This window comes from Globicephala melas, chromosome 13 (assembly GCF_963455315.2).
Source record: "Globicephala melas chromosome 13, mGloMel1.2, whole genome shotgun sequence".
Lineage (NCBI taxonomy): Eukaryota > Metazoa > Chordata > Mammalia > Artiodactyla > Delphinidae > Globicephala > Globicephala melas.
In genome coordinates, this window is record NC_083326.1 from 49236996 (window position 1) to 49252861 (window position 15866).

The 15866-nt window shown below is 44.2% G+C and overlaps 1 protein-coding gene across 1 annotated transcript in view; it reads right to left on the reverse strand.

Annotated features, from left to right (window-relative positions):
* The window catches only part of LAMA3 (laminin subunit alpha 3), a 240940-nt gene that overhangs the window by 16306 nt on the left and 208768 nt on the right, over positions 1 to 15866 (reverse strand). The window contains exons 60-67 of the mRNA XM_030842611.3: positions 15513 to 15657; positions 13347 to 13466; positions 12686 to 12819; positions 6933 to 7050; positions 6422 to 6562; positions 3685 to 3824; positions 3146 to 3277; positions 2170 to 2323 (exon numbers count right to left, since the gene is read on the reverse strand). Of these exons, the coding sequence (XP_030698471.1) occupies positions 2170 to 2323; positions 3146 to 3277; positions 3685 to 3824; positions 6422 to 6562; positions 6933 to 7050; positions 12686 to 12819; positions 13347 to 13466; positions 15513 to 15657 (1084 nt within the window). The remainder of the gene's footprint in view (positions 1 to 2169; positions 2324 to 3145; positions 3278 to 3684; positions 3825 to 6421; positions 6563 to 6932; positions 7051 to 12685; positions 12820 to 13346; positions 13467 to 15512; positions 15658 to 15866) is intronic.

A 15866-nucleotide genomic window follows, 5' to 3' on the forward strand; every position in this document is an offset into this window, starting at 1 on the left:
AGAATGCACGCAAAGCATCTATACCTGCGAGTTCCACCACACCCTGCCTCCCGGCTTTGGGCTTCTGCTCACGTAGCAACAACGTTTACTCATCTAAACTCAACCCCTGCTCCAGACCCAGTCTATGCATCACCTCCTCCAGAGGAACCCCCCGATCTCTGTAGCAGGAAAATACCTGGCGTACCACTCCTGGAGCACGTTTTGTCCCCGTCCCGTAGGTTATTCGTGCGTATAGTAACGATAACAGCTAACAGTTATGGCATGCCTACCCTGTGCCACGCGTTTTATATTTATTACCTCAGTGGACCCTCACAACACCGTGAGATATTACTGTTCTATATCCTCCTGTACGCTGCAGGAAACAGACCCACGGGGAGGTTAGATAATCGTTCAAGATCACACACGTAGTAAGGGATAAAGCCAGGAAGTCTGACACCAAAATCTGGTACTTAACCGCAAAGCTTGGTCACCTTGTCTCTGCATTGGGCTTTCGGAGGCAGAATTAATGTCTTATTCCACCTAATCTGGGGGCTTGCACGGAACAGGGGGAACATTAAATACAGTGTATTCACTGGGGATCCCCCATCAATAGCCCCAGTCCCACTCTCTCTGCTGAGGCCCCCAGAGACACCTGACAGTCTCCTACCAGCTTTCCACCTGGTTGAGGCACCTGTCACTCAATAGGCCACAAACTCCACTCATTCTCGTTCCCTCCAAAGGCTTGTCCTTTTCATCTCTTCATAACTGGCTTCCCCATCCATCCAGATGCCTCAGAATTATATCAACTCCCACCTCTCCCTTGCCGCCCACCTTCAATGATTATATGAGTCTGGTACATTCCATCTTCTATATAGCTTTGAATCCATTCCTTCGCTCCATCTCCACCATCACCGTGCTAATTTAATCTCTCAGTAACTCTCAGCATTACAGGGAAATAAATGAATCTATGACTTCATTCCTGAGGGGGCAGGTCTAAAGGTGTTCTTTTCCTGAGAGTAAAATGACAACCCTTTGGGATTTATGAAATATATTTCTTCTTAAAGCAAAAAAAAAAAATTTCTTTTTATGTACTATCTCTCCATCTCCCCAAATCATTGTGCAGCAGGAGAAATATTGGCAGACAAGCAGCATCTGATTGATGTTAAGTGAAAAGTGGGTTGAATGGAAGTGCATTGCTCTCGAGAGGGCCTGAGCTTTGGGGTCAGGTCACCTGGGTTTGAATTCCAACTCTGCCTTCCATCTGTGGGAGCCTGGGCAAACTGCTCACCTTTCTAAGCCACGGCATCCTTTTCTGTGAGATGTGGCTGGTAATAGTACTTCTCCTATACGGTTACGTGCGGATTTAGTAAGAAAATCCACTTAAAGAGCTCAGCGTAGCACCTGGCACATTGGAGGTGTTCAGTGTTATCCATTAATCACATTAATTGTAACCTCAGATATGGGGAGGTCACACTGTAGACCCCAGGCAGAGCAAGGAACTTGTTTAAGTTCTGACCCTGTGTTCAATGTATGACAAAGCTTCCACTCCTCCAAACAAGGAATTTCCTTTCCTTTCAGCCTCTCTTCGTTCTACACACTAGAATCACCCGGGAGCTTTACAAACTCCTTTACAAACTCCTGCCGCTTGGACCTATCCCAAGAGCGTCTGACTTAATTGAGTGGAATGCAACCCAAGCACTGGGATTGTAAAAGCTCTCCAGGTGTCTCTAATGTGCGGTCAAGGTCAAGCCACGCTGGTCTTGGCAAGGCCTGGGGGCGTGTGTGTATCTCGTCAAAGGATGCAGGCAGAGGAGTGTCTGTGGGCAGGAGAAGGGTCATGAGCCCTGTATCCCAGAGACAATCATTGTACTTGCTGGAGACACAGCAGAAGTGTCAAAAGAGCAAGACATCAGCTGCAGACACTGAGAAACCGCAGTCAAGGGTCTATTTGTTCTATGACTGCAAAAACTGTCAGACGTTCAAAATACAAAATAAAAGCTAAAACAAAAACCACTTTGACCTTTTGGTGTCATCCACCTGTTGATGACCCATTATTCCTGGAGGCACTGGGCACCACCGGATCAGGTGACCTACATCCCTCCCTCCCCAACATCTCCGGTGAGGCAGGACTCTCTTACGAGAATCATCTGGAAAGAAGCAAAACCCAGGGTAAGGTTTTTTGATACTCACCTGGTGGATATTGAAAGTCTTGGTTTTGTTAAACCTCGTAGACCCGTTAAGCAACATTAGAAAAGGTGATTCGTTTAAACTGCAGCCTCCCAGGGACACATCTCTCTTGGTGGATTTACTGGCCAAATCTAGGACTTCGGGACTCTCTGATAATCTGGAATGAGGGCAGAAACGAACGCTGACATATCAAGGAAGACACACTAGCGGGGAGGATTTGTTTCAAAACTACACGTTCTTACTGTCCTGATTTCTGGGTAAACGTTCATCTCCTCCCTGTACAGGATATCTAGAGGAAACACTAGGCTCATAGTGGATGAGAATGTGCTGTACCCACCTCTGCCTTCCCTTCAATATCCAGCACCATGCCTCGCCAGCAGAAGGCCTTGGGAAACTTTTATTGCCTTGAACAGCCAGCGTTGCAGCAAAGCCAGAATATTATAGTTCTTTGGAGTGGGAGCCACATAGAAATATGAAAATGAAATATGCAGAGAGGACAAACACAGACACTGGATGACCTAGAATGACGGTGAACAAGAGGAAACCTCAGAAGTGAGTCTGTGGAAGCATTTATCTCACTGCATTTCAGGAGGAAAATCTCACGGGTAAATCTGCTTTATCTGATGATTTTTCCTGAGCCCTGATGGCAGCTCACAAGCTCCTAACAGGCTGCCTAAGGTTCATGACCAGTCCTGGGCTCTCCCTCTGCCCAGGGGAGAGTTTTGCGCTTATCTAAAAAGGCCATAATCTGAAAGTAAATTTTAATTAAACCTTTTCCAAGGTTGTGTTCCAAGGCTGCTCCTACGAAGGTAGGATGAGCCCAGAAGCTTTCAGTTAGTTTGCTTTTAACGTGTGTATCGTGCCAAAGAGGTCATCTTGAAAGTCAGCGGGACGAGAGCGGCGTGCAGCCTGCCATGACAAGTCCCCTGGGTCACAGGCCATTCTCATCAGCTGTGCACGCACAGAAAACCGCACCCACCTCTGGATGAAAACGTTGCTGATGCAGCCCTCAAAATAACTCCCGCCCAGACGCAGGGATTGCTGGGAATTTGAAAAGCCTAGCAGCCTTTGGTTATTTTTCAGAGGCTGGTCATCAATGAGGAGCCGGAGCCTAAAAAAACAGGAGGAAAACAAAACAGGAGTGAGAACAGCTGGGGAAAACGATTCTCGCCAGGTGGGCAACGAGTGTCTGATTCAGACGCAAAATCTTCTACCTGAAATAACTCACTAAACTATTTTTTTTTTTTTAGCGGCATGCGGGATCCTCCAGGACCAGGGCACGAACCCGTGTCCCCTGCATCGGCAGGCGGACCCTCAACCACTGCACCACCAGGGAAGCCCAACTGTTGATTTTTTAAATGAGAAAATTGATATAAAACCAGGAAGAAGGCCAAGATTTACTAGTAAAATAGTGTCAATGCTAAGGCCAAATATTTCTCAGAAAAGATACTAGAAGATTCCATTAAACGAAATAAAGTAAAATTCTTAGCGCTCTGGCAGAAGAGCCATTCCACTCACCCAGAGTTGTCGCTTATTATGGACACGTAATGCAGTAAACCATCCATGTACGTCTGTGGAGATGTGAAAATTGGGCTGCTGCTGTCCCTGGTGCTCAGTTCAATGTGGCCATCTTCCAGGATGACCTGTAGGCTGCTTGCCTAAAATCATCACAGAACATACCCATCAGTGCAGTCCATCTGCATTTAATGATTATGAATGTATTAATACTGAATATATGATCAAAACTAGGTACACAGGATGTTTTGACCCCAATGTTTTGACTTTGCTCTTTTGATCTAAAGATTATTTTTGAATATTTGGACTCCACATTTATGAATATAAAAATCTTAAGCAAATTATTCCAACACTGATGAATCTGTCAAAAGCATTTTATGGACCTATATTCATAAACCACCTTAATCTCTCCATCAAATTTTTTTAAATAAATTGATCCAGGCATTCCTTTTTTAAATTTTTATTTATTTAATTGATTGATTGATTGATTGGCTGCGTTGGGTCTTAGTTGCAGCACACGGGCTCTTTGTTGTGGCACGTGGGCTTCTCTCGTTGTGGCTTGTGGGTTTTTCTCTCTCTAGTTGTGACACACAGCCTCCAGGGCATGTGGGCTCTGTAGTTGTGGTGCGTGAGCTCAGTAGCTGTGGCGTGGCAGGCTTAGTTGCTCCATGGCACGTGGGATCTTAGATCCCTGACAGGGATTGAACCCGCATCCCCTGCATTGGAAGGCAGATTCTTTACCACTGGACCACCAGGGAAGTCCCTTAATTTCTCCATCAATTATACAAAACAGTTAAAATATTTCTAAATTTTCCTATTTTCACTATCATTTTGCTGAAGTTATTTTCGTCAGCATCGATGTTCCTCTGAATACATTTTTACAACAAAGACTTGATTCATCAATTTATTTTCATAGATGATTACAACGATAGCTTCTCTTCAGTCATGAATTTTTTACTTTCAGATCCTAATTTCTAGGAGGTTCAATTTTCCAAGGTCAAACTCTGAAGATCCAAATTTTGGCAAGATGATTTGATTCTTTCTGTCAATTCTTAATTTTTAAAAATGTGTGTAGTTTTAGCAGTTGTCATTTTAATTTTGTTAATTTTTTTTCCTACCAGGTACAATTTTTGCAGTTTTCAACCAGATGTGATTTGTCAGCGAGCTTTTAGCCTAAAACAATTTTTATAGTGTGTGGTCGTAGCCATTGTCAATTTCACTTTATGTTGATTTTTTTTCAATTGGCAATATTCATTATAAACTGGATAAAAGAAGGCTAATTGAAATGTATTCCTTAGCTAATCCATTAAGAAGTTGAGGGCAGTGTTCCTAGGATATTTGAAGGGTTCCTGCATTGTCCAGGAGTGATCTCATCTTTTGTTAAGCCCATTCTTCCCCCTGTTTTGGACCATTTTGTATATTGGGTACTAAGTGTCCCCACTCTTGGTAGAGGAAACAAGGAGTGTGTGTCAAAAGAGCTGGGTCCAAACATCCTGCTCTGATGGAAAAGCCACTCTCACAATCTAAATGTTGGCATGTGCTTTTTCAGGGGTATTTTTTTTTTTTTACATCTTTACTGGAGTATAATTGCTTTACAATGGTGTGTTAGTTTCTGCTTTATAACAAAGTGAATCAGTTATACATATACATATGTTCCCATATCTCTTCCCTCTTGCGTCTCCCTCCCTCCCACCCTCCGTATCCCACCCCTCCAGGCGGTCACAAAGCACCGAGCTGATCTCCCTGTGCTGTGCGGCTGCTTCCCGCTAGCTATCTACCTAACGTTTGGTAGTGTATATATGTCCATGCCTCTCTCTCGCTTTGTCACAGCTTACCCTTCCCCCTCCCCACATCCTCAAGTCCATTCTCTAGTAGGTCTGTGTCTTTATTCCTGTCTTACCCCTAGGTTCTTCATGACATTTTGTTTTCTTAAATTCCATATATATGTGTTAGCATACGGTATGTGTTTTGTTTTTAAAAACAGATCTCGAACTGCTGATGAACAAAGATAGCAAGAGAGGAGAAGCGTTCTACTACGACATAACCACAGAGGCAGCTACATCCTTCCTTTCAACATATACTAGTTGTCCGTTGTGCTGGCAATCCTGAAGAAACAAATCCAAGAAGAACAGTGTCCTACTTCTACTTCTATTTTAAAATCCCACTCGTTCCGCTAGGCGATTTCTGAGTATTAGCTGACTTTTACGCCTACATGACCACACTGGCTAAATCCTCTTAGGTTATAGAATCTCTGTGGCTTGTTGTACAGGAATAAAGAGCAAAGGACCTTACTCTCTCCCATTCACCGATGTAAATATTGTCCAACTAGCTGCTGCTGCTAAAAAAGGAATCTGAAGAGCTACCTTGTGTGGAATAACAAAGGAATGATGGGGGTACATTCTGATTTTTTTCTTAGATCTAAAAATTAAAGCTACATTATTACTTATAACAGTTCTAATTCACCTTCACTCACAAAATATACTTAAAAGAATGAAAATGAGTTCATGAATACACACAAATTCAATTCTGTGAACTATAATGTATTTTCTAAGCCTGATTTCTTTTAGGACCTACCCCAGGATGGGCAACAGCTTCCATGTTTGAAATCCACAATAGCATTTACTGTGTGAGGATAGATAAAATGCCTAACAAATTTACCTTCAAAACCCCTCTATTGTTTTTGACATCAAACCTTGAGTCAGGTTTACATCTTGTTCAGTATTCATACAATATTTCATACCCCTGTCTGATGATTTAATAAGATGCCACTGGGTTGAAAAGTCTGAAACCCAAAGGAGGCCTGGAAGTGGCTGGGCAACGGGAAGTCCAAATTGGTGAAGCTCAACTGTCCTCCCCTGGAGAATGAGGCAGATCGCACGAGCTGAAACGAAAACACGGAATAAATTACCGGCACTGTAATCATGTCATGGCTGAAATACAGTATCTTAACCTATGTCGCCTCACTTGAACCAATCCATGTGACCCATGGGAAGACATAGTCTGCTTGTCTGCATGATAACTTACCAATCATCTGTACGTTTTTGTGTGTACAGCTGGTATTCCTACTTTCCTACAAATTTAATATGCAAGCCTGAAGAGGTTTTGCAAGTACGTGGGGAGTGTAATAAATGAACTAGTTCACAGTAACACTGTGTGCTACCAGAAAACGTCAAAAGTTGGTGTGTTAACGAATGCCAAGCACGGGTTAGCTGGAGAGCATTCCTTTGCGAGGTTTGGAACTCTTCACTTACCTTCCAGTCTTCCGAGCACTTTTTTGTTACGCCCACAGTATCATTCAGTCTAACGACACCAGTGGTCTTCTTCAGGTTTTTCACGCAGCCTCGGAAAGCAGGTGTAGAAATGTTAAACCTGATGTGGGATTCGAGAAAACGGGAGAGATGGACCACAGCAGGCTTGACGGGGAACTGGAGCTGAAACACGGCACTCATTCCCTACCACTTGTCACCCACGAACAAGTACATGTTTTACGCTTATCTCTTCTCATGGGATGTCTAGAATGCTATTTATTTTGTGATGCTAGGGAAATCTATTTCCTTTCTGTGTGATTTGCATTCTCAGCTTTAAAAGTGAACACAACAATGTTGACAGAAGAATGGCCAGCGTCCCCAAAAGGTATAGAAGATGTACAATATCTGGAATTGCTCCTCCATCCCCTCCCGGAGTCATGGTAACGCATCATGAATTAAAAGTATATTAATAACTTAATATACCATAAATATATATTCAATATTAATAACCTAATAAGTAACTTATAAGAGCCAGAAATACTGTAGAAAACTCTTTGCTCTTTTTTTCCTGTCCACGTTGAAGTCAGCCACTGTAAACGCAGAAGAAACAAACTGTTACTTTTTGGTCCTAGTCAATTATGAAAAATGCGGCTTGGTATTTAATCAGTGCCAAGCTGGAACAATGGAAAGCACTGTCTGGCCTCGTATGCTGTACCCACCACCTCCTAACTGTGCAAGCTGGGCAAGAGGTCATTGTGAGGATTAAACAAGTTAACATCCGGGAAGTGCTTGGAACCCTCCATGGCATGTGGTCATGAACATGCACTCAGGAGGGGCTGCTCTGGAGCCACGGACTCTGGAGCCAGGCTGCGTGGGTTCGAGGCCTGTCCCTCCTGCCTTCTCTGTGCTTCTGTTTCCTCGTTTATACAATGTGCATGTGGTAATCTGCTTCCCAGGGTTGTCCTGAGTTTAAATGAGATATTACGCGTTAACACACTCAAGTGGTAGCCGGTCCAGAGAAAGAACTCAGCGTGAGACGGCATAGTCTGTAACTATCCCCACGTCAGTGCATCGTTATAACAAAGCAATTTCTAAAGCAGCTCTTGCTACGTGGCTGCTTTGACATTTCCCCTTTGATTTGACTTTGGGAGCTGACGTCACATAAAAACATTCACATACGTGAAATGACTGAAGTCCGGGCAAATATTTGTGTTTCTTAAGCAAATGATGTACTAAGAGAAACACAAAGCCGACTGCATTATAAATCCCTAAAGCAGCTCACTTTTCTAAATGGAAAGGGGTCTGCCTTCATTTTTATTCAATTCACTGTAAAGAGCTGAGCTACAGGTAATATGCATAAAATTAAATTTCATTAAAAGGGAAAGGAAGAAATGAATCCTCAGTGGCATTACAGCACGAGCTTGATTATTTTATAAAGTTGGCTTCCTGCCTCAGGAAAGGAGAAAAGTTCATTGCTGGAGCTTGTCTATTTATACACATAGTTAGATGCATTCTCTCTCGGGTTTCAGCATGTTTTAGACTCATCAGCATCTCCTGATTCCTTTTTTCTGTAAAGCATAGGTTGGAGGAAGAATAAGGTGGCAGAAGAGTAAAGGGGAAAGAAAGGCCACCGACAGATACGGAGCACCTGTTTTGTGCAAGGTACTATTATCTGATCCTCACAACAAGCTTTCGAGGGAGATATTTTCTTACCTGACATTATTAAGCACTTACCATGTGCCAGGCACTGTGCTAACTCCTTTACTCTGAATCTCACAACCACTCTCAGAGTTAGACCATCACTATGCCCACATTACAGATGTACAAGGAGGCTTGGGGAGGTTAAGGGACTTGCACGAAGTCATACAGCAGGAAGTGGGCAGCACTGGGATCTGCGTGGTCAGCGTCTCACACAAACTTGTGTGACCTGAAGCCCTTGCTCTCTACGCTTATACAGTTGTGTACCCACAGCACTGGAATGATCCTGACTCTTGCTTTAAGGAACAGTTATCTACAGCAGAGGTGTTAAGAGGAAAGATTTACTTCCACTATTTTTTGAGGTGTTCTTGTTACTCTGGCTCATCTGAGGGCCTGGAGTTCCACGTTTGCTCCAGGATTCTGGGTCTGAGCACGCTTGCTAGAGGACCATGACTGTGGAGGAGTGTAGGTTGTGGTATGAATGGGTTAGTACGCTGGGGTATGTGTACACACCATGGGCCAATCGGTTCACAAAGGCTTAGCCAGGTCCAACCTGCCGTGGGCTGATCTCAGAGAGCACAAGAGCGAAATCTAATCCCAAACTCCATGTCGGGTATTAGTAAATGCCCAACAGATCCCTGCCTGATGTTTACTTTTTGAATCATTTTCATTTTACTGTTATATTATTATACTCTGTGATGCAATGAGGTAGGTCCGCAGGAAGTATTTGTTGGTCTGAGGCCCTCTGGCATTATTAAGGAGGATTTCCTCTCTCATGGGAAGCAGATGGGATTAACAGATTGTGACTTCTGACTGTAATCCTGAACAAGTCATTCCAAGATCTGGGTCCCCATTCCCAGAAGGTACACTACAGGGAGAGAGGAGAAAACACCACACCCACAAGCTCTCTTGTCAAAGCTACTGTATTTAGAGATGACACGAGGCTTGCTTCTCTCCACATCAGGTTCAAGCACTGACTGTCTTCCACTAACGCCAGGGGTCGGGGCGTCTCCCTCCTTTGAAAGAACTGCTGGGTTCTCAGGAGAAATCCTCTGTGACCCACGTCAGAGGGGGTTCTCAGGACTCTGAACCGTCAAGGACAGCACCAGAGGGATGAAGCAGGGCCAGAAACAGCTGAATACTGTTCAGCGTGTTGCTTATGAGAGAGTAAAAGCTCAGTGACATCTTTCAATTGGCCTCTGTCTCCTGTATGTTCCATGTCATTGTGGTTTGCATCAATAATCGAAGTATAAACTTGCCCAGAAAATGGAAACAGTCCCTGTTTGGAAGACCTTAAAACAAATGACTAGGAAGATTCTATATGTCTATCTGTACATATATGTATAACGATATCCACGTGTATTTCTTTAATGGACAGAGATAAAAAGTCAAAGAAAGGCTGAGTGTTGACTTAACCCAAGGTCACCCCGCTATTTGGTGGCTGAGCCGAAACTAGAACCTTTTCTTTGGATCCTCACCCACTGCTTTTCTCTAGGAAACCTTGCTTGGTTGGCACCCACATTGCTGTCTGTGGACCTTCTGCTGACACCGCACGGAGGCAAACCACCAACCAGTGGCTCTCGTATCGCCGCTGAGAATCCCTCACGGCTCTGGGAGCCCACCTGCCCGTCTAATCTCAATGGCCACCTGTTCCCAAGCTTTGTTCATCCTTTCTCCAGCCCGGTCTTCTCTGCAAAGGTCCAGGCCTTCTGTCCAACCCTTCTGGGCATCTCCACCTGCTGTCTCCTGGGCTCCTGGGACTCAGCCTATGACTGAACTCACTGCCCTGTTTCTCTGCTGGTGCTGGCCATCTGTCCAAGCGCTAGATCAAAGCCCAGGTGTCCCTCTTGAGTGCTCCCCGAACCCAAGCAACCATTTAGCACGGCCCATCCACTGCCCGAAGTATATTGGGACTCCACTTCCTTTTCCCCATCTGCGCTGTCATTTCTGTGGTCGGGCCACCCGCCTCTCTCACCTCCGTTACACTCATCTTCCAACCTTTCCACCTGCCTCTGCCTTTCCCCTCTTAATCCAATCTCCTCCCTGCACCAGAACAAGCTACTGAAAACCCAAATCTGATCATGTCCTTTCTCTGCTGAAGCCCCCAATGGCTCCTTACTGTGACTTTCAAGATCCTCTGTGGTCTGGTCCCTGCTTCCCACACCAGCCATGTGTGGCAACCCTGGCCTGCTTCATGGTGTCCTCTTGAGAGTTCACACTTTCTCCAGTTCTTATCTCCTCACATATGGTGACTTTCATATGTCAGCGTCTTTCAGGTCTAGCCAGAGACCACTCTCCTGATACCCCAACTGGGTGGATTCCCTCCCCGGGCCCTCTATCACCCTGAGCTTCCCCTCTGATGGCACTGGCCTCATTCTACTGTCTCCCTTCCGCTATACTTGAGGCTCTGCCCTGTTTGCTGTTGTCATCCCAACACCGACCACACTGCCTGACGTCACTAGACACCCAGTGAGCGCTTGTATAATGAACAACTAACTGATAGCCTCAGATGCGTGCCATGGTGCTACCTGAGGTTACTCTATTTATTACACTTAATTGAATAAAACCAAGATTATTGGCCACTCATAACTAGCTGTTCACGGTTGAATTGCTATTTAACACTGATAATATTAAACATTAATATCACCTCTTTGGCTTTCAATTTCTTCATTAAAGTTCAGAGGTTACATACCACGATCTGCACGGTCCCTTCCACTTCAAGGAATCTAGGGAGTAAAGATACTCACTCCCAAACTCTATCAAAGTGCTGAACTCTCTCACCCATATTTCTGTCTTGGGGGGCAACCCCTAACAACTGTAACACAAAGATTAGCGCCTCCATCCTGAGGCTGGACAGCTGCTCAAACATGTAAGGAATTGAGAAGAAAGACCACCTTTGCACAAGGCCTCATACATCACACCCAGTGCTCTTCCAACTGACTAATAACAGCAAGAGAGTTAACTCGCCTCAGATCTTGTATAAAAGTAATCATCACCAAACGTTTTGGGAGTGCTCTTTGCTTAGTCATGAGGCTGTACCACACACATCATTGTCAGCTATCTAAAAGCCTTTTTTGTAGGACACAAACATATTAATAAAATGTAAAAGTTATTTTTAAGTGTATCCTCAAAGCGGTGTTCGTTTTTCTCATTCAGGTTAAGCTTTACTTCCATTCAAATTAATTTAATTCATTCATGTATTCATTCATCCAAGAAACAGTTAGGCCCCTAGTCCATGCTCAATAAACGTAAGGGGGCAGGTGATACAGATGTGCCTTCCATCCTAGGAGGTACTTCCTGAAGGAGTGGCCCCAGCTTTCAGTGTCCAGGGCTGCCTGTCAGGCCAGGGGCTACCTGCTCTCTCCTCTGTGTCTTCAAGGGCCCCAGGCCACAGCCCCTGTTCTTACTGGCAGCGTTGTCAACACCAAGCCTACTCCTCATGGATTCTCTCCTCCCAGGAATGACAATGGGGGGGGGGTGGCACACAATTCCCCCCCCCGCCCCCCCCAACCCAGCCTCTTTCAAATGGCCAGTCCGGTTATCCAGTATTCACAGCCTGTTTTACTCTGTTGGCTAACACTGTTAATACTGAAAAGTTAATTCTTTGTGTTTGCTTTTTGCTAGAATTTTAAAAAGGTAGACCCTACCACTTCCCTGGTGGCGCTGTGGTTAAGAATCCACCTGCCAGTGCAGGGGACTTGGGTTCAAGCCAGGGAAGATCCCACATGCCACAGAGTAACTAAGCCCGTGAGCCACAACTACTGAGCCCGTGAGCCACAAGTACTGAGCCCACGCACCGCAGCTACTGAAGCCCGCGCACCTAGAGCCTGTGCTCTGCAGCAAGAGAAGCCACCACAATGAGAACCCTGCGCACCGCAAGAAAGAGTAGCCCCCGCTCGCCGCAACTAGAGAAAGCCCGCACGCAGCAACGAAGACCCAACGCGGCCAAAAATAAATAAATAAAATCTACGTTAAAAGAAAAAAGGTAGACTCATCAGTAGCAATCATAACTCTTAAGAGAGGTGATCTGCTTCTTTAAAAGAAAAAAATCATCTTACCTTTCCCTGATTGAAATTGGAATTCCTCCCAGATAATATGTGCTGAAATCAAGTATATCACCTTCAATTTTAATGCTTTGAGAGTCCACGTTTATCCGCATAAGTTTTTGGGCTTTTCCAATTTTGATCAGAATCTGAAATAAAGGAGAGATGAATCAGCAAGCAATGAGAAATGAAAGAACCCTGTTCACACTGGTTCAGAGCTACTATGTGTTTGCCTTCCTTCAGGTTCATTTATATACATGGTATCTATACATGGGCTCTGAGCAGTAGCTCATTTGCATAAAATTATTAAAACACTTAAATAGAAACGTTTGCTTTTTTTTTTTTTTAATTTTGTTATTTTTGGCTGTGCCACGCGGCTTGCGGGATCTTAGTCCTTTGACCAGGGATCAAAACTGTGCCCTCGGCAGTGAAAGCGCAGAGTCCTAACCACTGGACCACCAGGGAATTCCCAAAATGTTTGCATTTGAAATTAATCATGTTTTGTCTGTGCCACACAGATATTACATATTTCATGCCCCAAATGTTCAGATTTTAAAAGGACGTGTCTCTCAGTTAATAACTATAAGTTCATCTGGTAATAGAAAAGGGTTCTGAGCACTGACTTAAAGGACTGAGAACATTTAACAATCCAAATAAACAGACTCGAAGGATATACCAAATGATCTTTCCCGTCGTTTATGATGCCTCTAATTCCTTTTTCTTTTGGTTGCTCTGAATTCAGTTTGTATCGCACCATGAGACTGCCATCTTCTATATTTAGAGATATGAAGCGATCCTAGAGCATGGAAACAATGTAGATTACCATAAGACTCGGGGAAGAGCTAGAACGCTGGAACCAGGGATGCTCTCAAATTCCAGACTGCTCTCAGCTTCAGCTGCCTCTTTAGTCCGAAGGAACAATAGTGCTGTAATATCCAGCTCCGAGGACGGGTATGACAGTTAAATCTTGCAAATCATGTTACACATCATATACAGTGGTTGGCACACAGGAAGGAAACAATAAATGCTAGCTATTGTCACGATTTTGTTTTATAACAATCTATAACCAGCATGTAAAAATGGAAACCGAAAAGCTACAGATCATTAATATCATTTGAAAATATGACTGCTACCTGTTGGAGAGAGGTAGGGTCTTCCTCAAACTCCAAACATTTTCCACCGTGTGTTTTCTGACATACTCCTATGTCTCCTCTAGCTTTCACTTAAGTGTTGCTTGGGGACCCCAAATAGGGCCTCTTCCCTCCCACTACTCTCTTTGCCTTGGCAATCACAGTCACTTCTGTGGTTCCAATTCAGGTGTGCCCATGAGCCCAAATATTTTTCTCCAGCCTAGACCTGTCTTTTCAGGGCCAGGTCTGTACATCTGATTGCCTAATTGCTATTGCTTGCATGCCTCACAGATATCTCAAAATCAGAATATCTCTAACAGAACTTATGTTCTACATGACTCCCAAGCCTGTCTCTCTGCCCTTCACCCTGTTCTCTTCTTTCTCTCTCTCTCTCGTCACTAATCACCTTGCTGAGCCAGCCACAAACCTACTAGGGGTCATAATTGCATCCCCATCACGGTGTAAGGCACATACTTGAGCCAACCATTTCCTTAGTGGAAGGGTAAGCTGAGGAATGTCTGGTATAGGACTGGAAAGTTGGCTCTTACACAGTTTCCTGATGAAACTCTCTTTGAAGTCTACTTCCAGAGTCCTTACCTGAAAGGAAAATCAGTCCTTATCTGGATCCTAAACCTTGCTCTTAGAAGCCAGTGAGGGTTCATCACACTCATAAATAATAGAATAGCATCCTACTTAACAGCAGCACTGGAGATAATTTTCTCTTATCTGGTTACTAACGGCATTTCATAAGTTTTCTTCTACTATAAGTAGTATTTCTGGTTCTTAGTCTCCCAGAACTTCGAAATGTAATACAAAGAAGACCTTGTTCTGGAAAACAACTGCCTTGCTCTGAAGATGCTGTCTGACTGCTCAGCTCTCTGCATTCTTCAGGCAGTCAGGACCTCCCCAAACCATCAGAACTGGTTCAGCCTTGGAATCTCCTGAGGGGTCCAGACCAACCCCAGAGAGGAGAGTTGGACCAGGTCTGTGTCCCTACCCCAGACAGAAGGGTCTGGTAAAATCCCAAGCTCCACACCAATCCTACATTTTCAGATGGGAGATCCCACGGGCTGATCCACATTTCTCCACAAATACTACCTACGCAGCAGCTACAGAAGCACTCTGCTCTCAGGAGAGGTTAAGTCCAGCACCATCTACCAGCAGATGGCGCTGACGATCACTCATAGATGGTCACTTTTGGCCCTTTCTAAACTAGGAGACTTAAGTATGGCCTCTAGGAACCTCAGCTGCTTGAAAACAGAGAAGCTTCCTAGACCTGGCAAGTCAAGGGTCAGACAGAGACAAAATCCCATACAGCCTGGAAACAGTCCGACCAAGAATCAAACAGCAGGAGGTCAAACAGTCTAGCTTTCAGAGACCCCAGGAGGTCTTAACGTTTTTTAGGCAGAAAATAAGTGGATTACTAGGCAGATAGTAGTTTTCAAAGAATAAAACTGACAACACAAAAGAATGGGAAAGGGGCAATTTCTCCCACATTTTGGTGGCATCTTCTCAAGTTACGGATTACTTGCCTTACTAAAACACACACTCGCACAGGCAAAGAAAGTAGAATTGGGTCAAGGGAAAGGATGCAGCTAACATTTGCACATTGTTTTTCAGATCCGTTGGTTGTTTGTAATAACCCAGTTACCCCCAAATTGCTCGAATGAATGGACATATTTGGTAGTATCTGGATGCTTGTTATAGATTACCTGGTTTTCTGCAAAGAACAGCAAACCTCTATCCACGGTGGTCTGAATTGTCTGTCCAAAGGTTGGGAAGGGAGCATTTGGTTGAGTTGGAACTCGAGCATAGCCTGTACCTTCAAAATAATTTTTGTCTGATTCTTCCTTTCTCCTGTGAACACCAATCATCGTAAGTTAGAACACAGCAGCAAAGGACTGCCAGGAAAGTGTTCTTACTAATACGAGAGGAAAAAGGGAGCAAAGCCCATGCAATCGAGTTGTCATGATTTTGTTAAAGAAGAGGAAACATCTTTTTTAAAAAAATTTTTGTTGGAGTATAGTTGCTTTACAATGTTGTGTTAGTTTCTACTGTACAGCAAA